This window comes from Melopsittacus undulatus, chromosome 3, assembly GCF_012275295.1.
Source record: "Melopsittacus undulatus isolate bMelUnd1 chromosome 3, bMelUnd1.mat.Z, whole genome shotgun sequence".
Taxonomy (NCBI): Eukaryota; Metazoa; Chordata; class Aves; order Psittaciformes; family Psittaculidae; genus Melopsittacus; species Melopsittacus undulatus.
The window spans coordinates 116,705,992-116,733,283 of NC_047529.1; the positions used below are offsets into that span (position 1 = coordinate 116,705,992).

A 27,292-nucleotide genomic window follows, 5' to 3' on the forward strand; every position below is an offset into this window, starting at 1 on the left:
GTTGCCCTGAGGAACACTGCATTTGGAAGATCAGAAGTTGCCCAACATACCTTCAAGTCCCTTTCTTGTGTGAACAAAGTTACTGCCACTGAGGGGTGAATTTGAATGCCTGCAAATTGCAGTGTTAGGAGTTAATGAAACTTCTTTTTTCTGTGGAAGGAATATGAGATTACAGTTCTCTATACAATATTCTCTCACTTGGAGTGTGTAATTTGTGCAGGCTTTTTATGGTATCTATTAAGAGTGACCTACCCTCTAGAAACAATCCTTCAGGAAGCTTTTCTCTACCACTTTCTGTACTGCTGTGCAATGTTTTATTGTCTTAAAAACCTGAGGCCTTCTCCTAGTAATTCAGTATCCAGCAGAGCATGTTGCTGAGATGAAAACATTGTTTTCCCTTCAGGTATGGAAAGCAGAGCATGTATTGGGGCTTATCTGTATAAATAATATAAAAGTAAATGGACAGATTGAGATCAGAGATTTTATAAGAAGGAGGAAAGTAGTTCTTAAACTCTGTGTAGTAAAATATCAGCCATGCACAGGAAATAATGACTCGATTTCCTTCTCAGGTGTTGCAGATATGCCCTAAGGACATGAGAGCAGATATCTGCGTGCATCTGAACCGCAAAGTGTTCAAGGAGCACCCAGCCTTCAGGCTGGCGAGCGATGGGTGCCTGCGGGCTCTTGCCATGGAGTTCCAGACAGTGCACTGTGCCCCAGGAGACCTGATCTACCACGCGGGCGAGAGCGTCGACAGCCTTTGCTTTGTGGTCTCGGGGTCTTTGGAAGTAATCCAGGATGATGAAGTCGTGGCTATATTGGGTAAGTTTCACATCTGATTATATGCACTGTGCACAAATGTAGATGCATAGAGCATTTTTATAGCCTCTTCTACTCAAGCATCTAACTCAGTCTTTAAAAAGCTTCAGTCAGATTAGCTTTACCACAGCCTGGTGAGGTATATTTTATTGTCCTTCCTGTTCCACATAGGTAAATGCAAATGTCATTTCCAAATTACTTCAAGCCTATTTCTCCTGGTCAGTGGAGACTGTACTTGAGCATTGGAATCCTGGTTATTCTTGGGGTTCTGCTTGTCTCACCACATCTCTTTGCATTAGAAATTCCATTGAGAACTTGAGAAAACTGGGTTTTATTTCCAAGTGCCTGGCTTCCCTGTGTCCCTCCCAGTGATAATCCAATTGGCTGAACATTTTCCAATCAGATTTATTAATATCTCATGCTGAAATAATATCTCTTTTAAAGTCAAAGTAATATTTTAGAGTTGATTTTTCTTAACTTGGAATGACAACTTCAGGGTGGAGGCATTAGAAGAAGCTGGTAGTGGTGTGACCAACATTGAGGCAAAGCTAGGAGTAAAGAGTGTGGTAATGCAATAGGTGTAGATGAATCATGGGGCTGGAGCATTCAGGAGGTGTTACCATTTGATTCTGTCAGACCCTTTTGTGAGAAAGTAAATTCTCACAGTGGCTTAATCCGGTACCTGTCACTCAAAGCAGCGTGGAAAAAGGGACCAAAACAGCTTGGTGATCTTCCTCTTTCTGAGCACGTACAGGTAACTCTCCTAGGAGCAATGCCTACCGGAAAATGAGTTCAGTTTTTCACTACTTGTGTACCAGCTTGAGTATGTAGCATAGGGTAAATTTATTGTCTTGAGGCATCAAGTTCATAGTATTTTGTGCCACACAAGAAACTGAAAAGGTGAAGAGGAGGTAACTGATTCTCTTCTGTTCTGAAATCACCTGTGCTGTTCAGTGCTATATGATACAGTCTCTCAGTTTGTGTCACCTTTTATGCCATAATACCTCTTCCTGTAGCCATCACAAGAAGAAAACCTCAAAACATCTTTCTGCTCCTTTTAATCAGTACATGTAAAAAGCACTGAAATAGATTTTTTTCAGAATGTCCTTTAAAGATCCTAATTTTCTCCTCATCTTTAGCAGTAGCTTCTGTGTTTTATCATAATCCTCACTGTAGGTAAATACTTGGCCCACATTCCTTGAGAAATCAGCATTAAGGAAACTTAAATCCCTAATCTCTGCTGCTGCAGAGTGATAGCTACCGAGAGCTGGAGTTCATCCATTGGTGTCTGAATGAATAGAAATAGTTGTTATCGTTGTTCTTCTGGGGCAGTAACTATTGATCCTCTTCCCTCCACACCTTTAGTGTTTGGGAATTTGGAGTCTTTTCTCTGGTTTTGTGACTACTATAATCAGAGAGGAGAGTCAAATGAAATGGGATCTGTTTGTGATTCCCCAAGATGGAACAGAAGATCCTTCTTTGAGAGATCTGGAGGGGGCAAGAGGTTCTTGGAGAGAGGAAGGAGAAGACCCTTTGGAAGTAGGGTGAGAGGCTGCTGTTCCTAAGTAGCGATGGGGAAACCAGTGTCTTGTCCTTACATTTTTACACTGCTGCAAGATTTGCAGTTTATGACTCCTAGAGGGCCTGGCTGAGCAGCAGAGCTTTACTTCTATGAGTTGTTCAGAGCTGCTGAAGTGGTCTTACTGACCTCTGCAAGGGGCCCGGTGTGTATGGACTGGAAGACTGGAGGGTAGGCTTGCAGATTTGCTTAGAGACTGGGAGCTCTTAAGTCTTTATTTAGCAATTAAAACACAAAGCTTGAGAACCACTGTGATCTTCAAAGCTGGGCCATGGATGAGAGAGATAACATTTACCATTAGGTTTAGTTGCAAAGAAAATACAGCCCCCCCAGAAAACCAGTTTATCCCAAGAGTAACATAATTTATCCCAAGTGTTGCATCCCAGCTGTTCTGCACTTATTATGTTCTTGTTATCCTTACTTGGGCTAAAAACTTTCAAAAGAAACTGTTGGTTTAGCAAAGAGAATGCATCATAGAATTTCCTGTGTTTAGAAGAGACCACAAAGGGCAGGTGAAGTGAATGAGATGGGAAGGGAAATCGAGGCAGTGATTTACTGTGAGGAAGAAATATCATTGGACTCCACAGTTTGCTGTTGCTATTCCTTCTGCTTCTATCAAAGCTGGAGGGAAACAACGGAATGTAGATCTGAGTGTGAAAGTAAAGTATGCAGTGACAGAATGTCAAAGGCAGGAATTTATAGTTTAAGCCTGTCGGGGGAAAGTGGAATATATCACTTCTAGGGGGGATGTTGGTGGTGGGAAGTGTGCAAAGGATACACATAGATATACTTCTAAGATCACATGTGAGCTTAAGGAAGTGAACATTGGATGTGCCTGAAATACAGATCATGTATTCTTGTTGGAGGCTGTGGTTTTAACATGATATTGTAGGGGAGCTTGGTGTGCTGTGTTTTGTTTCAGCAGGATATTAAATGCTCCGTTTGCTTTGTGTGGAGAAATTCCTGCTGGTTTAATTTGATCTAATTGCAATCTTAAAGGAACATTAGAAGAATAATTGTTTGTTTTCTTTACAATTGCTTTAGCTTACTCATTTAGCCATGAGCATTTCATTCAGATGCAGACACAAGAGGTTTGGTTTGGTTTTTGGTGGGACAGATTTGCATCCAGACAGGATAGTGCAAACTGCAAGCACAACTGCACCACAGGGATGGTTTATGTTGAAGGAGGGAAAACAGCAGTGCAGAAGTGTTGTCTGGTGTAGATGTTCACAGTAGAAAAGCATTGCATCTTCCATGCAGTTGTGTGTGAAGATTGCTTCTCGGCAGACTTGAAGATGTTGGGTAAGCTAGGAGCCCAGGCTGCTATCTTTAGGCTGTCCCTTGTACCTGAGCTAGCTCAGGTTTCCCTAAACTAAACTGCTTTGTGTACAACCCCATTTTCATAACTTAATTGTGTGGCTTGGGGCCTTTTATTATTTAATCATAGAATCTGTGATTGCTTTGGGTTGGAAGGGACCTTAAAGCTCACCCAGTCCCAACCCCTGCCATGGACAGGGACCCCTTCCACTGGAGCAGCTGCTCCAAGCCCCTGTGTCCAACCTGGCCTTGAGCACTGCCAGGGATGGGGCAGCCACAGCTTCTCTGGGCACCCTGTGCCGGCGCCTCAGCACCCTCACAGGGAACAGCTTCTGCCTCAGAGCTCAGCTCAGCCTCTCCTGTAGCAGGTTAAAGCCATTCCCCTTGGCCTGTCCCTCTCCAACTTTTTGCTGGGCTCCCTTTAGGTTCTGGAAGCTGCTGTAAGGCCTCCGTGGAGGCTCCTATAAGGTCTCCCCAGAATGCCAAGTCTTTGAAGAGCTTAAACCGTGACACTTACTTATCTTCATGCCTTCATTTCTCACCTGAGTTTGAAATGTAGGTCCTGCTGTGTTCAGAGTGCCAAGCTGCTGTGCTCTCAGGCTTAGGATGTGGTGGCAGGATTATGGATGGCATTAGAGTTTTCTTATTATTTTCAAAGACAGTATTAACGTCACGGCATTGTTTGTGCTATTGAATAAGACTAATGTGACCAGCAGTGCTTTGCAAAAGGAATGATTGAGATTAAAATCCAGCTTTATCTTCAGTAGTTCTATTGTGCTTTTTCTATTTATAGTTTAAAGCTTTTGTTGCTTCAGGTTGCCACATACAGGCAGGTCAGACAAGTTGCATATTTCTATGATTTAGTGATCATCAACTAAAGGAACAGTTTTAAAAGTGTGGTTTCCTCAATGTGTATCCAAAGTATTAGAACTGGAGACCCAGCTAAACCTTTAAAAAGATAGTGGCATGAAGAGGTCTACTTTACTGACAAGTTTTAATTTCATGGTGGATGTAGGAGCAGCGTTAACACTTGAGAAATACAGGTTTGCTCCAAGTGATATTGTTGGGCAAAGACTATTCCTTGTTCCTGTGCTCCAGGTGTCTAGAAAATGTAATAGGGGTTGGCCTCAGGAGTTGCCTGTTTTGAGACTTGAGCCAGACATGCCTTTTTTACATCTGACTTCTGGTAGAGCATTAAAAGCAGGATTCACCAAAGCTCCTGCCCGCTGCTGTGTATAGATGGTCTAAAGGCTGTGCCAGGGGATTGGAGATGTTTAAACTACTTGATTAATGGCTTGCTGAAATAACTGTGGAAAGTGGGTATTCCCTGTGAATAGAGGCCTCAGCAGTGAGCTTCTTGGCACTTCACATTGTTTGGAGTTTTTTCACTATAGTTTAATGTTTTATTGTTGTGAATTTCTGCAACTTTGCATAATGTCATTTAGGATGAGTTCCTTCTCCTTGGGACCAACAACCAAGCTCTTGATACCCTTGTTCTGAGTTAAGGTGAAATGGCACCAATCAATCAGTTTTATGATTTATTAATGCAAAACACAAGGTGTGTGGTTAGATATAATAAACTCAACAATGATTACTTTAACTGGATCAGCAAGTCCTGGTCCATATGTTTTTACTTAGATTTAGTCAATATTCAATGAAAAATAGAGGAGAGAAGGAGAGAAAGGGAGAGAAAGAGAGAGCAAAGAGAACAAGTATCACTACCCCTGTATCCAGCACATCTTGTTGGTCCTATTCACCCAGAGTATTGGTGGTGGTGAGAGCTCCCCATCTGACCTGAGCCCTGCACTTTAATGTTCATGTTCTTTAGGGTGTTATCCACAATCTGCATGTGAAGTGTAGAGAGGCATTACTGTGATAATGATGGGTGTAGTTCAGTGATCACCTGCACAGTTCCAAAGGTGAGGGTCCTCTGGGTGGTTGTTGTCCCTCTTATCCTGGTGTCTGCTGTTTGACTCCATCTTTTAAGTCAGTTTGAGTTAAGCATTCAGCTTTGAACAAAGGGGTCAGAACAATCCCTACCTATGCAGTATCGAGAGCCAAGGTCCTTATTTGCTTCATTTACACTCAAGGCCTCCCATGGTCAGATGCAAATGGTGCCTGAGACAAGCTCAGTTTCCTGTCTCTTGCATGATGCAGTGTAAGCAGTGTTTGAGACAAGCTCAATGTCCAGACTCTCACAGTACTTTAAAGTAGTCTGACAAAACCACACATGGAAGAAGTCCCCTTTGAAAGATCACAGGATCACAGAATGGTAGGAAAGGAGCTTAAGCTCATCCAGTTCTGACTCCATTGCCATGGGCAGGGGCACCTCACACTAGACCATGTCACCCAAGTCTGGCAGGTTACTGGCAGCAGTGATCCATGCCACCCTGGCAGCTGAAGTTAGGACGTGGTGATGAGCAGCTCTGTTCCAGCATGTTCCTTATGCCTCAGGCTGTATTAGGAAGACTTGCCCATCGTGTTGGTGTGCATATTCCAAACAGAGGCATGAAGAAGCAGAAATGATAATTTAGGAAGGCAGTTGAACTGAGTTAATTTCCATTTGTGTTTTGGGCTGCATTTGTTATCTGTCTCAGAAGTTTAGAGGAAGAAAAATTATTTTCTTCACTGAAAAAACAGGTTAAAAATAATCAAAGAGATAAATCTTCACATAACACTTTTTTTCATCAAGTTTCTGAACCAATGTTAAATTCATCCTCAAGGAGTTGCTAGAAATATTAAATCAAATGGAGTATGCTATGGCTATGAACGTTGTGAGGCTTTCACGTTATTTACTTCCTGTATTTCAGAAGGTGAAATCCACTGTTTTAAACTCTTGTGAATCCTTTTGTCTGAAGTAAATGAAAATCAAATATTGAGCCTTTAATGTGAGCTTCAAGCAATAGCCATAACATAAAGCCTGCTTCTAAGTCAGTGGGGAAATAACTGAGGGTATTGCAACTGGGGCCTCTCATAGAAGTTTTTGATCAGCAAGCAAGCACTGCCCATGAAATGACAGCACAGATTGAGCTGTGAGTTCCCTGTTATTTAAGCAATGCAAATAAATTCACATACCATTGTGACTAGTTATTCGAGCTGGAAACTTCCACGTCCTCCGAGTTTGTACAGTCTGACCACATATTCATAATGTTTTTTTACAGTAACCATTAAAAAAGCAAACAGGGATAGATGATTGGGATGCTGGGAAGCCTGCTAGGGCCCAGCTGACATTCTAAAGCTGCTCATCACAGTAAGTCAAGTAGTGAAATATAATCCACGCCTTATTCAGAGAGGCAAATAAATGAGAATAATAATAGGAATCTTAGCTGTAACTAATTCATGTTGCTACTCATCCCTGCTCTAAAATAGATGGTTTTATCTGTAATGTGCTTCAACAGAGAACATGGATGCAGTTGTAAACTAAACTGTCGCAAAATGTTGCCGAGCTGTGGTTTAAGCCATGAACAGCTTGTGCACCAGGCACATCACTAAAGTTCAGTTGCAGTTTATTATCAGTGTTAATGCTCCTTTTGGTTTCTACCCAGCACTGATACTCTGGGTTTCTTTCCCTTAAGGTTTTATTAGAGGATGAGAGTGATTAAAACCTCAGGTTAATGAAAAATAGGATATTCTCTGCATGCAGTTGGTCATTCCCTTCTCATTATGTGTCTCAATTTGCACTTGAGAAATCTTAAAATCCAAAGCAGCTAATCCCTTCCATGCATCATGTCCTGCCAGCTGTACTGCAGTGGAGGACCGAAAGGACCAAACTACAGTTATCTGGTGGCTATTAAGGTGTGCAGTTTATCTGTGGGATGGACACTGGAAACTTTACCTTGATGCCAAATGGTATTCTCCTTTTTCTGGCTGGCGAATGGTGCATTGCTTTAAGGCAACAGCTAAGGAGAAGCAATATTTTTGCTCTGGTGCCTCTACTTGAATCTTCTTTCTCTCTGTAAAATGGGGAAGTCTAAATTGCATACCTTGGATAAGGAGGGGATGAGGGAAGGGAGGATAGGGAAAGGTTTTCAGTTGAAGCCAAACAGATGCGTGGCAATCACAGAGGGAGTTTGAACTGAGTCTCACATCACTGACTTTGAACACGAGGGGTAAATACACTGTGCTTAGTGGAATTACACTTGAATACAACTGGCAGGACCCTGTGACATGAAATAACTTCAGATCTTCATGTTCTTTTCAAATGTGTTCTGGAGGAAAACAAGTAAATCAATAAAAGAAAGGGGAAAAATCAGGCCAAATGTTTTGTTTTTAATTTCAGCAGCCTTTTAACTGAACAGTCACTAGTCACTGACACAGAGAATTTGTGCTTGCCTTTACAGCAGTTGGTGTCTCCCACTGCTGAGAACATGGGGGCTGTTCAGCCTGGAGCAGAGAAGCTGTGTGGAGACCTCAGAGCAGCTTCCAGTGTCTGAAGGGGGCTACAAGGATGCTGGAGAGGGACTCTGCATCAGGGACTGTAGGGGCAGGACAAGGGGTGATGGGTTCAGACTGAAACAGGGCAAGTTCAGGTTAGATCTAAAGCAGAAGCTCTTCCCTGTGAGAGTGCCCAGAGAAGTGGTAAATGCTCTGTCCCTGGCCTGTGTTCAAGACCAGGTTGGACAGAGCCTTGGGTGACATGGTCTGGTGTGAAGTATCCCTCCCTAATGTAAGGGGTTGAATCTAGATGATCTTAAGCTCCTTTCCAACCCAAACCATTCTATGATACTATGCTGATAAAGGCAGATCTCGAAGGGACCTGAGCTAGATTCTGATGTTAGCTACTGTAACAGTTCTTACTACTGATTTGAGAATGACTCAAACATGAATATTTTGTCTGATGTACTGAAAATCCATCACTGGGTTCATGTGAATCCCACCAAAGTCCATACTAACTTGGAAGAGCTACAGCACATGAATCCATAGCCTCATCTTCTCAGCCAGCTGATACCACATCAAAACTGCCCATCAATCCCAGACGTCCAGAATCAAAAACTGAACTAAGTAGGTTATCAGCTAAAATATTTCACAGGTTTTGAGCATAGGGTGGAATATCTTTTATCTGAGAGTTCTTCAGAGGTTCCTGTTTGTACGAGTGAATCAACTAGGGGTTGTTCTGGTTGAGGCACATCAAGGCAATGTGTGAGCATGGTTCTCTCTCAAAGAGAGTCAGCAAAGCACTTGGCTAAGTTGCAGTCATTAGATCTTTATTACTGGTGCTGTTCTCAGGACACAGTGGATGTGGCTTCACCTTTTGTCTGATTTAGGCTGAATTTGCAGTGGGAACAGAGAAATCCTCTTATGAGATGAATAGCAAATTTAATAAGGAGATAACTGGGAAAGAATAATTATGGCAGCAGAAGGTGGTGGTTTTATAAACTAATTCTTCAGTGTTTAAATATGTCAGAGTTTGGGGACTTGTTATAATTAAAGCAAACAAGCAAACATGAAAGGCAGAAAACCATTTGGCTTTCCAGAGCATGCTGAGCTGACGGTGGAAAAGGTCCTCAGCCCACAAATCCAGCAGGGAATATAGATGATTGATGGTAAAAGCTTAGATCATCCACTTGAAATGTGATTGACAGAGAGTGTTCCTGGCAAATGTTTGGAATTCAGCAAGCTGGGAATGAAACTGCAAAGTACTGCCAACCAACTGGCCATCTGCATCTCTCTAGCTTCTTGAGCTGTCTTCAGAGGTAAGGTGAAATGTGGAAAGCCTGGAGTTAAATGTGAAGAGAGGCTTTTGCCTCAGGTTCCCTAATGCTGCCATTATTCTTTGCCAGCCACCTTCTGGCACACTTAGAAGTCTCCCTTTGCTTTTCTTGCCTTCCAGTTGCAGATGCTTCTGATAAAACACCCACTCAATCTGCCCTCTTTCTTTTCTCCTTTTCCTTTTTCCTGAGTGATGATCTCACTTTATGGAGAACATAAAGCAAGATGGTCTGAAGTTCCTTATGTACAAGAGGACAATTGTTCTAATCCAGTACAGATACTCCTGAGTGGAACTGTAATTCCTGCTTGCTATGAAGACTTCCTGCTGCTCCTTCCTCGATCCCCATTTTTCTGTGAATGTCAAACACTATTTGAGAATCTGACAACTGAGATTGCTATTTTGGCATGTATCGTTTAGAAAATGCACCTGACAAACAAGGCAGTGTGGTGCTTGGCCACGTGCCTTGCTTTGCAAACCAAACTGGAACGCAGGATTGATTTTTGACTAGATCACTGGCTCTTAACCCGATGGACTTGAAGGAAGTTGTTGTGATGGAAAACAGCACAACTTCTTGGTTTAGGTTTATTTCTTTGTTAAAAATTGAGCCTTATAGAAGCCTCTAACTTGGGCTTTGGTTCATGGGTTGCTTTTCTCAGCTTGGTTTGGCTCCGTGTACCCCCTTCATGTGCTGCCCTTGCCACTGGTAGGCAGCAGTTCCCTGGGGTAGCAGGAAACTGCAGGGATGGAGGGAGGTGTTGGGGAGTTACAAACAGCAAGGGGGGCAGTGGGGGTGCTGCCACTGGTGAAGCACACTTGAGTTGTGTCTTTCTGTCTTATGTGAAAAGCAGAATTACATTTTAAAGAGGAAGATGTAGCTAATTCCTGCTGTAGGTTGTTTTCCTGTGCAGGCAAAGCAGCTCCATGGGTGTCATGGGGTTTTCTCCTTCTTGTAGCTGTGTTGTGACTTCTGGGCTGGGAACAGTTGCTGATAGTGAGCATGTTTTGGGGGTGTTGTTGTTCAAAGCACGTGTTCTGCCGGGGAGGAGGGAGGGGAGTCCGGGAGGAAGGAGAGCCAGGACACCTGACCCAGGCTAGCCAATGAGGTGTTCCATACCATAGCACGTGATGCCCAGGGTGCATACTGGGAAAGAGAAGGCTGGAGGGGGGAGCTGGAGAGGAAAATGGCGGAGGGAGCACATGGTGCTCGGCCGGGCAGGGTGCAGTGAGTTATGGGTCGGTGGCTGGTGGGGTGTTGTGTTCTTTGCGCTTGTTATTGGCTGTATCATTACTATTGTGTTATGCCTTAGCTATTAATACGTTCTTATCTCAATCCGTGGGGGCTACATTCCTTGCATTCTCCTTCCTAACTCTCCGGGAGTTGGGGGACTTGGTTTAAACCGCGACAATGGGGTTTGTATACTTGCATTGTACTAATTATTGTTCATGTTACTGCAGGGCAGTTAAATAATTATTGTCATTTTAAGGTAGGGAAACTTGTCTGGAGACGTTAGAAATGTGTTCAGAAACAAGCTAGACTTCCTGTGCCTTGAGCTTGGACTACTGGCTCTAACTGTTGCTCATCAGTGAGGGCACATTTGGATGCTTGCTGGATTGCAGAGCAGTAATTAAAAGAGTTGTTTAGCTAATTGCCTGGAAGATTGTGAGTAAAAGCATATTTGTTCCAAAGGCAAACAATCCATTTTTACCCAGTGAAGCATATCAGTTTTTATGGTGCATAGAAATTGTTTCATTTCAATTTTGAATATATTGCGTGTTTGTTTGTCTAAAAGCCTTGTAGATGATGATCTAAGAGCGTCAGGTTTTTTTCTTAGGCCATTTTTAATGTATCTACTGAAAAAGCGTGTTTAAATGGTTGCAAATGTGAAAAGTCCTTGCCTTTAAAGTGATAAGCTGCTCACTGCACCAGGCTGTTGAGCTACCACTGTGCTTAGTGATACACAGCCTTTGGAGTATTCCTGTATGTTGGCACTATGTAAAGACACTAGTGATGGAAGAAAGGATATTATTATGGTGCTTTTGGCTAACTTTGTGGAGAAAAAATGTGCTAATGGATCAGGTTGTTCCCATATACATATGCATTTAAACTGGAGATGCAGTCTGTGCTCCTTCAGTGTTCAGAACTAAACTGGTTGTGATAGTTCTTTACATCTTTACTCAAGATAGTTGTCTTGACTTTCACACATGACTATTTATTTAGGGAATGAAACTTAAAAGGGCCCAGGAGAAGTTGATAAACTAATATGTGTTTTGATGCTTTGGCTTTGAGAACTGCTATGGGCAAAATATTGCTTATAAGACAAGAGACCATCTCTCCTATCCCTACCACAACTTGATAGACATTGTGAATGTATTTCTTCGTTCTTAAAAGTGATGTGCAATGGTGATATAATACAGCCGAGGTTTAAGAGGAATATACCATTCAAAACAGAACAGTGTAGTTTTGTCATTATCAAGGTAACAACTGAGTATTCTTACTTTGTTAGTGTTGTTGGAAAGTTGACATGTTGGAAAACAAACAAACAAGACCATTGCTCTGTAAAGGAGCACCTTTATCCTAAACACTCCTTGTTGTGCCCAGCCTGAGCTGGGGTATAACTGGTGAAATCCTGACTGGGGGCTGCTCCTCAGGCAGCTTTGGACACTTCTTTTCCCTGTGTTGTAGTTTCCAGACTGATGCAGATGACCTCATTGCAGTATTCCTTAGCAGGGATTTCACTGGCTGCCCCAAGCTCATAGAGTGGACACATAGGAAGGTGGCAAAGAAAGGGTCATTTTTTGTTCTTAATTCCACTGTGCAACAGATAAATATCTTTGCCTTGTCTGTATTATCTCAGTGATAGAATCCGAGACTGGCTTGGGTTGGAAAGGACCTTAAAGCTCATCCAGTTCCAACCCCCTGCCACGGACAGGGACACCTTCCACTAGAGCAGTTTACTCCAAAGCCTGCCCAACCTGGCCTTGACCACTGCCAGGAGTGGGGCATAACTAGGTCCTCTTGGGTGACATGGTCTGGTGTGAGGTGTCCCTGCCCATGGCAGGGGGGTTGGAACTGGATGATCTTAAGGTCCTTTCCAACCCTAACTGTTCCATGATTCTATGATGCTTAGTTTGGACTTTGTTGTTACCTTGATCCTCTGCTGCATTGTACATGAACACACATGCACAACTTGTGAAAGACTTTGTTGAGCCTTTTACCACCTGAGGAGCATTAGAGCCATTAGAGTGAGGCCTGCTCTTCTATACTGTTATCAGGACAGATTTTCCTGGCACTGAGGTAGCGAATTAGGGCAAACTTCCTTTCACACTGATGCATTCTGATGTTTCTGTATAGCCTGGACCTGCACTGATGTATTAGACAGGATGGTTTTATTGGCACAATAGCAGGTAATTGTTGGTCACATTAAGAAAACAACAGAGATGTAAGAAACAAATTCTTTACATGCCAGTTAAAAGAAGAAAGGGGAAAATCATTTCCTCTTAATCTCTTTGAAAGGGGTCAGAAGGGAACATGAACCAAGAATGAACTGCTTTTCCTGAGTTAGAAAGGAAGTCCTTTGCTGATATTTAAAGGCGACTTATCACACAAAACACTTTTTGATTGTAGTTTATTCTTACAGAATTTCATGGGGCTGTTGTAACTAATGAAATGAGTGGAAAAGGTTGGCAGTGCAGCCTTGGGTGACATGTAATAGTGTGAGGTGTCCCTGCCCATGGCAGGAGGTTGGAACAGGATGAATTTAAGGTCCCTTCCAACCCAAACCAGTCCAGGATTCTATGATTCTGTGGAATATTTCAAAGACTTTTCTGTATTCCAGACAGAATTTTCTGACCACATAAAGTAGAACCTTTACTGCATAGATGAGATGTATGTTCTTGTATATGCTTGCTGGAAATCACACTGGTGTTGAAAGCAATGCTGCTGCTTTTCTTGTAGGCAAAGGAGATGTTTTTGGGGATGTGTTCTGGAAGGAGTCTACCCTCGCCCAGTCCTGTGCCAATGTAAGGGCTTTGACTTACTGTGATCTTCATGTGATTAAGAGAGATGCCTTGCAGAAGGTGCTGGAGTTCTATACAGCCTTTTCACACTCCTTCTCCAGAAACCTCATCTTGACCTACAACTTGAGAAAAAGGGTAAGTAGCTTTGATTTTAATATATACCTTTTCAGGAGCGTCTGTATGGAAGAAAATGAGTTGCTTGAATTCTGGCATTCTTCTCCGTGGCCTCTCTTGTAAGAAGGTTTTTCAGAGCTTGCCTAAGGCACCGCTAGCATACAGGCAATAAATATTTATCCCAGTTCTAGTGCTATAGGGAGCTGGATTGCATATATGGGAGAGTATTTTACATTTCTCTGAAGTGGACAAATTCCAGCATGTTGGTGAACTGTTACGGACTTGTGATAAAGAGTGTTCCATACTTTCTACAACTTGAGTTAGTAAGAAAGTGGAAGAAATTGTTTGAAATCTAATATAGGGAGCAAAGTCAGCAACAGTAATGGCAATGGAAAAGTAATCTGAACATGACTGATTCTATCAAGAGTTGTTTCTTTTAGTATCTATCACATTTTGGAATTACTTTGCTTATCTGTAATGTTTTCATTTTCTTACCCATGGTTCTTGTCTCTTTCCATTTCTTCCTGTGTGTCAGTTCAAGTTATTTTGTCAAATGTGAATCATCATAACCTAATATCCCATTTGAAATTCTCTCTGTAATCCTAAGCAAAGTGAACCCCCTCTGTAGAAATGGATTAAAACTGTAGTAGGCATAATTCAATTGATCAGATTTTATGATGCAATGTAAAAGACAATATTACATTTGCAAATTAATACACTGGAGCACCTAAGTTGAACAAAGTGAAGTGCAAGGTCCTGCCCTTGGGTCAGGACAATCCCAAGCACAGCTACAGGTTAGGCAGAACAGTGATTAAGAGCAGCCTGAGGAGAAGGACTTGGGGATGTTGGTTGATGAGAAACTGAACATGAGCCACTTTAGTGTCTGAAGGGGGGCTACAAGGATGCTGGAGAGGGACTCTTCATCAGGGACTGCAGCCATAGGACAAGGGGTGATGGGTTCAGAGTGAACCAGGGCAAGTTCAGGTTAGATCTAAGGCAGAAGCTGTTCCCTGTGAGGGTGCTGAGGCGCTGGCACAGGGTGCCCAGAGAAGCTGTGGCTGCCCCATCCCTGGCAGTGTTCAAGGCCAGGTTGGATCAGGTTTGGAGTCACCTGGTCTCCCCAACCCAAACCATTCTGTGACTCCATAGTTGCTTTAAAATATCATGATATAAAGTTCCTTGACATCAGCTAAAGAAATATGTTGGATAGGAGATTTTTTTGTTCCTAAAGACAGTTCTCCATGGTAACTTCCAGGTGTCAAATATGTCCTAGATAATTACACCTGAGAAAACAGAAACCTTTTCATCTTTGAAGTCTTTTGTAAAATAAGACTTCAAGCCTAGAGTATAGATTATTTTTTTGTACCCAGAGTTGGCTACTGGAATTAAATAGTGTGATAATGTTTTCTATCTGCATATATTATCAATATCAAATACTTCTGCTTTTCAGCATTGGGCAAAAAATAATGTGCTCTCCGCACTTCGGTTCAGTAAATCAAAGCTCTGGTAGAAAATGGATATGATTAAAAGCTGGGAAGCAAATTTATACTGGAGGATTTCCTTATAGGACTTTTTTTTCCAACAATACTGGGGTTTGCAAGAGGAGGAGAAAAAGAAGCTACAAGAAAACTGAGAGATGTCCTATTAAAAAGTTCTCAAACCAGCTGCTTACCTAGTATTAATTTATGTAAGAATCACAGAATCCCAAGTGGTTTGGTTTGGAAGGGACCTTAAAGCTCATCCAGTTCCAACCCCTGTCACGGGCAGGGACCCCTTCCACTGGAGCAGCTGCTCCAAGCCCCTGTGTCCAACCTGGCCTTGAGCACTGCCAGGGATGGGGCAGCCACAGCTTCTCTGGGCACCCTGTGCCAGCGCCTCAGCACCCTCACAGGGAAGAACTTCCTCCTTATATCATATGGGAGGTGCTGCAGCCCCTGCTCATCCTTGTGGCCTCTGGCCTTGCTCCAGCAGCTCCATGTTCTTATGCTGAGGACACCAGAAAGAAAAGAAATGCAATAAGTAACAGAGTTTGGTGTTGAGAGCATGTAAAGCATCGGTATCACTGACTGGCATGTTTTAAAATAGCCCTGTGGGTAGTGTGGTAAGATGGTCTAAGAATATATAACTCCTGATTTTTTCTTAACATCAGTAGAAATAACAAGCTGAGGCATAGAAGGACCAGCTCTCTTAAAGCTCACAACCGTGCTGGCAGAGTTGCATCATTTTGGATCTGCTCTGAGCCAGAAGTCCCAAATTTAGAAACGAGTGCTTACTCCAGAACTGACACTCTGTATCTGCACGTTCATTGGCATAGCTTTTCCCAGCCCAGGTTACAAAGCGCTTTCTAACTGCAGTGTGATGATTACTGGGCTGTCAAGTTTCTGTGCAAAATATTCCTATGAAAAAGGCACATTTTTGATAGTGATTTCCATCCAGGTATTCAAATAATTGAATTTTTATTGAGCAGCAGTCAGCAGAAAAGTGGCATTGATTGATAATGGGAGAGTTTGATGCCTCTGGGTTAACAGACTCATTTGTTTAATTGAAAGCAGGCTGATTGCAATGTTAAATCACATAAATAATAGATGCTTTTGGAAATGCATAGAAGGTCTGATACTATAGAGAGTTGAGATAATGCACATTAAAAGGCAACTTTTTAGAGTTTGGGATTTAATCGAGTTTAAATATCTGTGAATCTTCTATAGAAATAGCTCCCCAGCCTGTCGCTTCTAACACTTCTGGTCTATTTCTGCACATGGAATTTTGTAGAATTCAGATGAACTGGTGCCTTCTGTGAGTTCTGGTTGTGATGTATTACATATCCTTTGGACTATAACTACCAGGATTACACTTCTCATTTCAGTAAACAGTTTCATCTCTGGCTCTCAAAGTGCTCAACTAGTTGAAGTGTAGGTACTGCATATTCATCCCAAATATATCCAAGCAGATTCCAAATACATGGGGATTTTTTTTCCTGAAGAATCTCATGGGTGTATTTTTAGACTTGGTTATTCCTCCAAGGTGTCCCCATCTCCAGGGCACTTTGCCTTCACTTGGCTGTGATACTGAGTTTCACTGCATAGTGCAGAATGCTTTCTAGGCAAGTTTAACTCAGCTTAAGTGAGCTTTAGCATTGTTCCTCTCTTTCACCATTTATACTCACATATTTCTTGACTGGTGGGTCTCCTCCAGTGATCCATCCCTTCCTTTGTGATGGGACTCCCTTTCCAAGACCCTTCAGTACCAGTGGTCAGTGCTGAGCTTACAGATGTCCCCCACACTTACTGGTGTCTGGATTCACTGTGACAGATATAAGCAGACATGCAGATATGTTGTAAGGTACCAAAACCAATTGGTGTAGACCTGAACTAACTCTATAGCTGGATTTTGGCAAAGTAAAAACCATCTTCCCTCTGTTCCTTGTACTGCTCTTCTTGCTGGTCCTAAACTGGATGGTTCCTTTGCAAACCAGACCAGTCTGTGATTCTGTGATGCTTCTGCCTGTGCGTTCCCTTTATGTCCTCCCTACAACAGGGCTGCACTTATGAAATGCCACTGCCCGTGACATCTGAGAGCCTTGTGGTGCTGAGAGTTGCTTCCAGTGCTGTGTCCCTGGTTATATCATGGCTGTCCAGGTCTGTGCTTTGAAAACAGTTTCCTTTCATTCGCTTTCTCAACAAAGAGCAGTGAAATACCCTGTGTTCAAAAGCTGTCAGCTCGCTGTCAGGTGCTCCCTGAGCAGCTCCCTCAAGCGACTGAAATCCCTCTTGAAGTTATTAGCTGTCTAGTTACATCTGGCTGGTGTTCAGCCTTAGAAAACTTCCTATTTTTCTTAGAGGGAAAGAGAAAGAAGACCTTAAATTAACTCCTTCTCCTGCCAGTCACTGAAATTGTCCTCTAATTGGAAACAGGGAGAATCAGCTGCTGCATCTCTCTGGGGCATCTTAAGAAACTGGCACTGCAGCCTGTGGCTGCAGGTGACTGTATGTTGGACTCGAGAGCTTTGCAGCTGAAAGGGACCTGACAGGATTTCTCAGAACACTTCCTGCTAACAATGGTGTGAAATCAGAGCAGGTTGACTTGATGTTTCTCTCCACTTTTGGAATCTCAGGGAGGAACCAGAGTGTAGGCACTTGGGGGTATGTGGGATGGTCAAGTGACAAACTCCCCTTTCTGGAAGGTGGGTTAGATGGAAGAGAAATGGAGCTTTGGAAGGCAGCAGGATTCACCAGATGGATGAAGGGCAGGTTTTCCCCAGTAAGTATTTAAACACCCTGAGGCTCCAGCCTGGACTTCATATCTGCAGCTTATCAGAAGCATAAGAAGGGAGAAGCTTGCATGATAGCTACTTGCTGGTGTCTTTTGCTTGGGATGAGGTGCAAGTTTCCTGGCACCTTGTTTACGAATGCGAAAGGCCTTTGGCAGCACTTGCAAGTGTTCTGGTTTTGGCAGTTGCTGATTTCCATGTGTATAAGCTTTGTAACCAATATTAGCTTACACTGGGTTGTACCACAGTGTATTTGCTCAGTTCATTCTGCTGCAGCCATAAATGATGTTATAGCTCTAATGATCGCACGCGCTAGATGAAAGAGAATTCTTATACATAATTTATTAAGCTGAGATTTCTCTAGTAAGCCATTTTAGTTTGGATAGAGATTAAATGACTAATTCTGAATGCTTTGGAGTATTGTGATGGGAAGTGCAAGTAGCTTTTCCAAAAGCTGGTATTTGTGTCCCAGAATAAAAGAAGGAATGCAGTAGAATGTAGATACATTATTTGGAGCTTTGTAAGACTGAAAGAAATGGCAAAGAACATTCTGCATTCTTACAAAGCAAGTGTGATTTAAAGCCAGAGCTCATAGTGGGAACTTATTTCCTGGGGGAGCAGTGATTGCAACAGATAAGTCTGTCTCCTGGTGGTATAAAATTGCTTGCTTTTGTACATGTATTGGTGTGCTTACTCTGATGCCATTCCAACTGTGCCACTGGACAGGGCTCCCACCATCTCTTTCAGAAAGCAATTTTAAAATATAACTGTGCTTTCCTCTTCAGCATTAGCTTCACCTTTCTTTGTTTTGTACTGTGAGGTGTAACTAGAGAGAGAACCCTTCTCAGATGAAACATTTCAGCTAGGAGTGTTTCAAGCCTGATGGTAGATCTCGGGGGGCTTGGCAGCGTGTTGTTTTCAGAGAGGCAATCCGTGGCCTTGTGGTCTGCCTTTCCACATGACAAGTTTTCCAAGTCTGTTTTATGATTTAAGTTCAAAATGATATCCCAGAGTTCTTTCTGATACAGAAGGCTGAGTTGCTGAAGATTTTAACAAAGCTTTCTTAAAACGAGTGAAGGTTTCAATGTTAGAATATTGGCCCATCTGATGATGGATTTCAGAGTGGTCAGACTGACAGTCTGCTGCTTTCTCCTGCCTTTATACTCACCAAAACAATCCCACAAGCCCTGTGGGAAGAGGGGTTTGATGTTTCACTGGTATATGTCTTCCAGGCCTGAAAAGCCAGGACACTGGGCATGACTGAGACATCTGGGTGGGTCTGTGGCTTCGGAGTTAAACCATATTAGCTGGTCAGGAGGCAAAGTTGTCATTTCCCCAAAACCCTTCCAGATGTAAACAGACACTGAAGTACTGTGTTCTTACCCATGCTGCCTTTTGAAAGCTGTTTAGGTAGGTGGATATTCTTGCATTCCCTGTTTCTCCATGCCATCGAAGCAAAATGTACTGTTTTCCTCACTGGTAGATTCTGTGTTGCATTTTTGCATCTTCTCTCTGGGCAATTTGCTTGATGTTTGTGTCTCTAACAGATTATGTTGACCTAGCTCATGGATTTTTGTGCACATTTTCTTTACACCCTGGACTGAAAGTGCTCTGAGACGTGTTGGTGGTGTTAGGTTTGTGTGTCTGCTACGGATAATTGAAGTGATGTGACTCTCAGTGAGGTGAAATCCCATACTCTAAGGAGGATGTGTCCTTGGTCTTCTTCCTTCTCTCCTTTAGCTTGTGAGACCCCTTTGGGTAAACAGACTTGACTTAGGGAAATGATTGTGACTTATGACGAGGTAATCAGAGTAGGATAATAGCAAATAACAGTAAATCTAAAAATCACCTTTCTGCCACCCCTTCCTTTTTCTCAGGCTCAAATGCATTCCCAACTCTTCCGGCTCTTCCCCTGAGCACTGCGGGAGTTAGGGAATAGGGACTGCAGTTACTTCATGTCTGGTTTCTGCCACTTCTTCCTCCTCACCCTCTTCCTGTATTCCAGTGTGGGGTCGCTCTAGGAGGGGACAGTCCTTCACAGATTTCTCCAGTGTGAGTCCTGCTCCAGCCTGGGTCCCTTCTGTAGGGTGCATCCTTGAGGAACAGGCTGCTCCAGCCTGGGTCCTCCATGCTGCTCCTGCATGGGCTTCTCTCAGCGGCTGCAGGTTGGATCTCTGCTCTACCATGGGTCTCCATGAGCTGTCTGGGCACAACCTGCATCTCTGTGGCTTTTACCATGCTCTTCACTGCTTGGAGCACCTCCTCCCACTCCTTTGTCACTTAACCTTGGTGTCTGCAGAGCTGTTACCTCTCATGTTGTCATTTCTCTCAGCTGCTGTTGTGCAGGGTTTTTACCCTTCCTTACATATGTTATAGTCCCAGAGATGCTACTGACATCAGTGACTGGCTGAGCATTGGCCAGTGGCGACTCTGTGCCAGCTTGAACTGGCTCTGTCCAACATAGGGAAACCTTCTGATGCCTTCTCTTGGAAACCACCCCTGCAGCCCCCTGGTGCCAGTTCTTTGGCATCTAAACCCAATACAGATCACAGAACTGTTCCGTTGCTTGTATTAGTACCTTAAGTACATTATACATTTTTGTGTCCATTGTCACTGCAACTTAGATTAATTTATGTGGGTAAGTAGTGAAATGCTTCTTTAAAATGTTCTTAAATGACTAATTCCTTCTAAAGTGATTTGATGAATTCACATCTCTTGTTTGCGATGCTGTCTCCTACTATGAATAATGGGCATTTTTGCATACATTTAGATACTGTAGTCTAATGTCTGTACAATCGTTATAAAGAAATAACTGAGTATAGCATACAAAACAAGATGTGTATTTCCCCAAAGGAATAGTAAGTTGTTGAAATTCTCATAGGTCATTCACTAGTAAATCCCACTGGAAGTAACCTGATGATCAATAGGTATTAATAACCCTCAATAAAATAAATTGGTGGAAGGGTGAATTTTGAATGGAAGAAGATGATTCTTTTGTGAAGCTGATACTAAAACTGTAATTGCCTTAGAGTATCCTAAGTAAGAGAATACTTCCTGTTTTGTGCTGTTGTGCATTTAAAGGTTTTCCCATGTTGGTTGTTAAATGCTTAAGATCATTTGCATTCTGCTCACTGAATTGGAAATAAATCTGCACAGACTAGGATGATAACATCAGAATTTTAGGTCTTTCCCAATGTATTTTCTAAGTATAGCAAACTATTTCAGTGTTATGTCAATGGAAGCCATTCCAATTGCACATCAGTACATGGAAAAAGGATGTGGTAAATGGAGCAGATTCTGGTCATCCTGCAGTTACGGTTAAGCACTTCATTCATACACAAACAGGATCAATATTCTGTTTGTTTTATAACACTTTGAATTGGTTTTGAAAGGGTTATTCTCTTATCACCTATACAATAGTCAGCCTTAAATAGAAAAGAATTGTGACCTTTCAAAATCTGTAGAGTGTTCCATATGTGGCAAAGCTGTTCCAGATACATGAAAAATGCAGTTAACAAGGTGGATGGTGAATTAAAATAAAATCTGTTTTCCAGCTATTTTAATCCTTAAAAAAAGTCACATTTGGCTTTTGTGAAGGTGCTTTCAGATGAGTAATAGAAAGTTAACATTGAAAAAGGGTTTTCTCTCATTTTGAACATGCACAACCACCCACACCAACTTGTTTATCCCAGCAGAAGAAAATGCATTACTTTGATTTTTACCCTCATCCACCTACGTAGACTAAAGCATAGGAATAATGTTAATCTAGATAAAGGTTACTTAGTGTGAGTGAGGATTCCCCAGAATAGCTCCCCAAAGCCTTTTAAAATAGAGCATGAATTTCCTAGGAATGGGGGAAATTCTAAACATTGGCCCACCACCAGAGAGAGGAGCCGATGATCCAAAACACAGTGTAACTGCTCTTACACAGCCTGGGAATCTGGGCTTCACTGGGAAAACAGTGAAATGCTCTCTAGCATTGTCAGTAGGAAGGAGCTTTCCTTAGTTTAAACTCATTATTTTTCCTCTCTTGTGTTATATGGGCACAAAGCAGTACAGTACAGATACACAATGGTGGCTGAACAGCATCATGTGTAGAGTGTTGCTCTTATTTTCAGCTACATGCATGGCCATTGCCATCTGCTCACAGTTAACTGTGCTGAGGTGTCTTAGTCCATTTTTGAGCATGTTGGCAAAGATGAAGGGGATGTTCCATGGGAATTCAAAGAGTTCCTACCCTTATTGTAAAGCATGAAGTCTACCTTCTAGTACTTACCATGACTGGGTGGCCAGAACTTCAAACTATCTTGGTATTTCCAAGGTAAATAATGGAATATATTCTTATTGGCACCAGTCACCCCTGTATGCTCATGTGTGTATGTATGTATGTAATGACCAGCCTGCTGCTGAATCTCTCAAGTAATTCAAATAGTATGCACTTTTTCTAATACGTGAATGCTGTTGCCCAGGTTTTTTGCCTGCATATGCCCTGTTCTATCATGTATTATAACTGCACTAATGTCAATTACTTGGTACCTCTGTGCCCTGGTGACTGTACTTTGTGATACACCCTGGTGCTTCATAAACTGAAGGGTATTACTGACCAAGCAAAAGACAGAACAGTGACCTCCTGTCTTACTTGTTTTCAGCTCTAAAAGCAATCTCTGGTATCTGTGGTGTGGTGAGCAGCTGACTCTTCAACAAACTCTTAGTAAAAGGGTGTGATGTTCTGGCATAACAGCTTTGCTTTTCTCATCTTCTCTAAAGTCAATATTATAGCAGTACAACTCCAAACTCTCAACCCATTCAAGGCACTCCATAAAGGAGAGGGAAGGTAGGTAGTTGTGCAGTATGGAAGCTGGGTTAAGGCTGCGTGGAGGCCTCATAGCAGCTTCCAGTATCTGAAGGGGGCCTACAGGGATGCTGGTGAGGGACTATTCATTAGGGACTGTAGTGACAGGACCAAGGGGTAATGGGTTGAAACTTAAACAGGGGAAGTTTAGATTGGATATAAGGAAGAAGTTCTTTACTGTGAGGGTGCTGAGGCACTGGAATGGGTTGCCCAGAAAGGTTGTGAATGCTCCATCCCAGGCAGTGTTCAAGGCCAGGTTGGATGAAGCCTTGGGTGATACGGTTTAGTGTGAGGTGTCCCTGCCCATGGCAGGGGGGTTGGAACTGGATGATCTTAAGGCCCTTTCCAACCCAAACTATTCTATGATTCTATGATCCTTGAACAATCAGACTTTATAATCTAAGTGATGAGTTGATCCTTTCTCTCCAGGTCTCCAATGAAAGCTGAAACAACTGCCCCCCATAAAAAAAAGGAACAAAATTTGGAGGTTACTGCTAATGTTGTATAGAGACTTTGTGATCCCTGCTCTAGACCAAGCCCTACCTACAGGTCCTCTGGTTTCTTGCTTGAATGTTGAGACCTTTATTGTAACTGTGAGTTCTTGGACAGCGAGACAAAGGAGGTACTTTTCCTCTTTGTGTAGCTGAGCCAGGTCCTCTCAGCTCCTCCAAGGACTCTGATATGCACCATGGTGGGCATAAACCAAGTAGTTCACTTTAAATGTGACAAACTCTGCTAAAATCTTGTGTGAAATAAGGCAGTTTCCCAGCTTGATTTATGAGCGCTGGGAAGTGCCCACAGTATTTGTGTCAAACTAGTCTGCGTGGTTAGACAGCTGGTGTTTTCCCTCTGTCCATCCTTGAGAATCAGCCTTCTAGCTGCCTTTGAACAAGCATCTTGCTGAGGGATACAGCCAGGAGTGTACCACATTCCTTAGGCTCCAGCCTGCTGCAAGAGTCACACAGGTAATGTGGTGTCTGATGTCAACCTGCTTTACAGGCTGCTGCCCATTCCAGTGTGACATTGAAGTGTTTGGCTGCTGAACGTGAAGTGGAGTTAGTACTAGGTGTGGCCTTGTGAAAGGTTTTGAATTTGAAATCCAGTAAGCTTTACCAGCATGGGAATGAACCAATTGCAAACAGAAGTGGACAGGGCAGCATGCCAGTCACCCACTGTGATTGTAGCTCCTGACTGCTGCCACAGCTAGAGTCAAGTGGCAAGGAGGACGTTGTGTTGGGCTATGGCTCAGTCTAAGAACTTACTGAAATACTTTGGGAATAGGATCATAAATCAGCCCTTCTTTATTTGGTATTATTTTTGCAGCAGGCAAGTGGGTTTTCCCTCAAAGCATGTATGATTACTTCCTCAAAAAGAAGTGGATTTTCACTTCAAAAACCTGCTTGGGTTCAGACTGTCAAACAGAAATGTGATACCTGACACTGATGTGAAATATTGAAGCTTTCTGCAAATGAATGTACTAAGTGTTTTTAGAGGAATTTTTCTGAGTTAGTGAGCTATGGAGGGGGCTTACTGAGCTGTACTTGAAAAACCCTTTCAGTGTTCTCCCTCTTGCTACCAATTGCTTTTGTTCCCCTTCATTTTCTACCTGGTATGTTCCAAAATGGGGTGTGAACTGCAGTATCTTTTGTAAGGACCCTTACATACATGCTGTGTTCAGTAATATGTCCCTCAGCTGAAGCAGGAGCATACATACTGTGATAGGCTACTCTGACTATACTCAGTGTCCCAAAATGCTGTCCATACAGGATTTGGGGTGGGAACAGCACTATCCACAAACAACTGAGCAGCTGGACATGAAGTGATCTTAATTAACCAAAATCCCCTGTTTCTCTATGCAGCTGTGAGACTGCATGATGTTTTCACCAGATTTTATCAGGAGCTAAGTCTGCTGAATCCCTTTTTCATTAGTACAACATTACAAATGGGAAAATCTGACACCCAATTAAACACCATATTTGGGACTTAAATACTGTATGCTTTTGTTCCCACGTACTTAGGTGCTTCCTTTTCTTGTCGTCATCTTCTGGGGCCTTTTCCAAATACAGAAAGGAAAATGCTCAACACATGCCTCGTTCCAAGTCTTTGTGGCTTTGGTAAGCCACATCTACACCAGTCCCCCTCATGGGACTCCAGGAACCATGCAGCCGGTCCAGCCTGGCCTTTTCTTGTAATTCATCTTAGGGTATCCTGCTTTCATCTTTAAACTTCAGGAGAGGTACTGCCACCATCCTGATACACTTCATACTTGGTCATTCCTCCCATGCACTCTGTAATGATTGTGCTGTACAACAAAATTGTTTTGTGATTCATTTACGCAGCTGACATCAGAGAATCCAAGAATATTTGTGTCGTAAGAGTTGTATAATACCTTGGATGGTTTACTTTATAAACTGCCATAAACACTGTCTTTGTGTAGAAGTGCAGAATTAGGCTCCCCTTCTTTATTCTTAAAACCCTGCTCCCTAAATCTAAACCTCAAGGCATTACTCTTCTGAAAAAGCTAACAGTATACTCAGGCTGACCAGAATAGATGAATCTGTGCCTCCAGTCTCCAAGGTTGATGCCTGGTTTATGTGCTGAATTTGGCTAAATGATGTAAACTCCACCATTCTATGCTCAGCTGTAGAAGTGAGGCACGTTACAGTCTTCCTCTACGTAAGGGGATGAGCAGTTTGTTGGTTTCCAAGATTTCACTGTTACTTCCCAGTAAGAAGAAAGATGTTGGTTATGACCAGTTATTCTGTTGATGAATGAAAACAAAACTGCTATTTACTTCCATCTCATACTTGAACAGATGGTTCAGGCTAGAGATGATGTATGAAGATGCTGTAACCTTGCTTATGTTAAGATACAAAGCAGTAGCAGAGGAAGAAGCTCTAATATATGTATTTGCTGTGCTATAGGCAGTCTAGAAATGATTTTATTTCACTTGCCTGCATTTTCACACTGCTCAAGGAGCAAGTCTTGTAGGTGTAAAAGTTGTAGTGCGTAGTTCAGTGGTTTACATACTTCCAGTGATGATCCCGTACCCTTTCTGAAAGAGGAGGTTGGCATTTAGTCCAATGACAAATTCATTGGAATAAGTGGAAGAAGTAATAATGAAAAGCTTTTCTTTGGGATGTCATTTGGGAACAGTTCTATCCTTCAACATAAAAGCATTACGATGTTCTTTGTTGGTAACATTCAAAAGTGTAATTTGCTTTTGGCAATCAAGACAGTTCATAAATGACCTTCATCATTTGTACCCAAACCATTCTGTAACACAAATGCAGCCACGAAGGGAGTCTGAGAAACTTGTGGCTTCTGCTTCGTGATATCTTTCAGAAATTGATGACAGTTTGTCTAAATTTGTTACTGCTCTGTTATTTTTATGATATCTAGCATATTTGTTAGTGATATGATGGCAGAAGTTCAGGAATACTGAGGGGGTGTTTCTTATGGGGCTCTCTGAAAATCTGGCATTAAATATTGCACATTGCTTCGTTCATCACATTTTCCAGTCAGGAAGATTTTCCAGAACCCACCGTTGTCACCACGGAGTTGTTCAGAAAGGCAGAACCCTACCAGATTACCTTTAATACTGTTGTAAGGTTCTTACACGTTAGGATGTCCTCACTGAGCATTTTAAGGTATACAAATGGAGCACTTCATCCAAAGAATCCCACTGGGGTTTGATTTCTTTCTTTGTAAGGTATTGAATAATTTCTTACATGAAGGGAAACTCTGATGTAGAGGATTAAGTGACTTGCTAGATCGTTCAGTGTCTCTCAGTGATGGGGAGGAACAGAACTGGGATTTTCAGGCCATATGCTTTACACAGTGTAGAATTCTGCAGGTCTGCAGCATGTAGTGTAGCATGTTGAATTATGCCAAGTGTAGTGGAAGAGCCGACTGATTTTGTGCTGCAGCCTTATAAAAGGCCTTTGTGTTTGCTCTGTCTGAAAGACAACGCACCCTATGAATAATAAGTATTTAGTAGTACATACAAAGTGTGCTAAAGGAAGCGACTGAGCAAAATCACGGACAAGGTTGTCAAGAGAGACTAGAAAAATCGTACTTGGAACACATTGTCCCTTTTCACGTGTGGAATACTGCAAGTACAAAGAGCCTTTCAGTAGATAAGCAAGTTAAACAGAAAGAGGCAGGAGAGACAAGGAATGGAGCATCATGGAGGTGAGTGGAAAACACTGGGTGAATGGAGCAGATGCTGTTTGTGCGAGCTGCAAGGCTAGAGGACAGTGTTAGGTGATTGGGGAGAGAGGCAGCTCATTCTCTTTCATTGCTTTCCTAGACCAGATGGACACAATAAAAGCACCAAAGGGCAACCTCAAATTGTCTTATCAACACTTCCCCCAGCTGGCCACTAAGGAAACCCTTCTGGTTGCTCAATTTGCCAGTCTTCCTGCCACAGAAGTTGCCAACAGCAGCATCTATGCTCATGTGATCCCTGAGGAATATTACTAAAGCAGCCAACAGAAGGAGATGAAGAGGTCACCTTCTAGTGACAGTACTGCACTTGAGGTGTTTTCTCAGCTATCTGGATGACCAGATCCATGCTTGCTCTGATACCCAAGTCTAACCTTACCAACATAGTGT

The 27,292-nt window shown here is 42.5% G+C and overlaps 1 protein-coding gene across 1 annotated transcript in view; it reads left to right on the plus strand.

The window, feature by feature from the left end:
• Window positions 1-27,292, plus strand: part of KCNH1 (potassium voltage-gated channel subfamily H member 1) — a 162,451-nt gene that overhangs the window by 83,088 nt on the left and 52,071 nt on the right. The window contains exons 9-10 of the mRNA XM_034060831.1: window positions 570-822; window positions 13,381-13,577. Of these exons, the coding sequence (XP_033916722.1) occupies window positions 570-822; window positions 13,381-13,577 (450 nt within the window). The remainder of the gene's footprint in view (window positions 1-569; window positions 823-13,380; window positions 13,578-27,292) is intronic.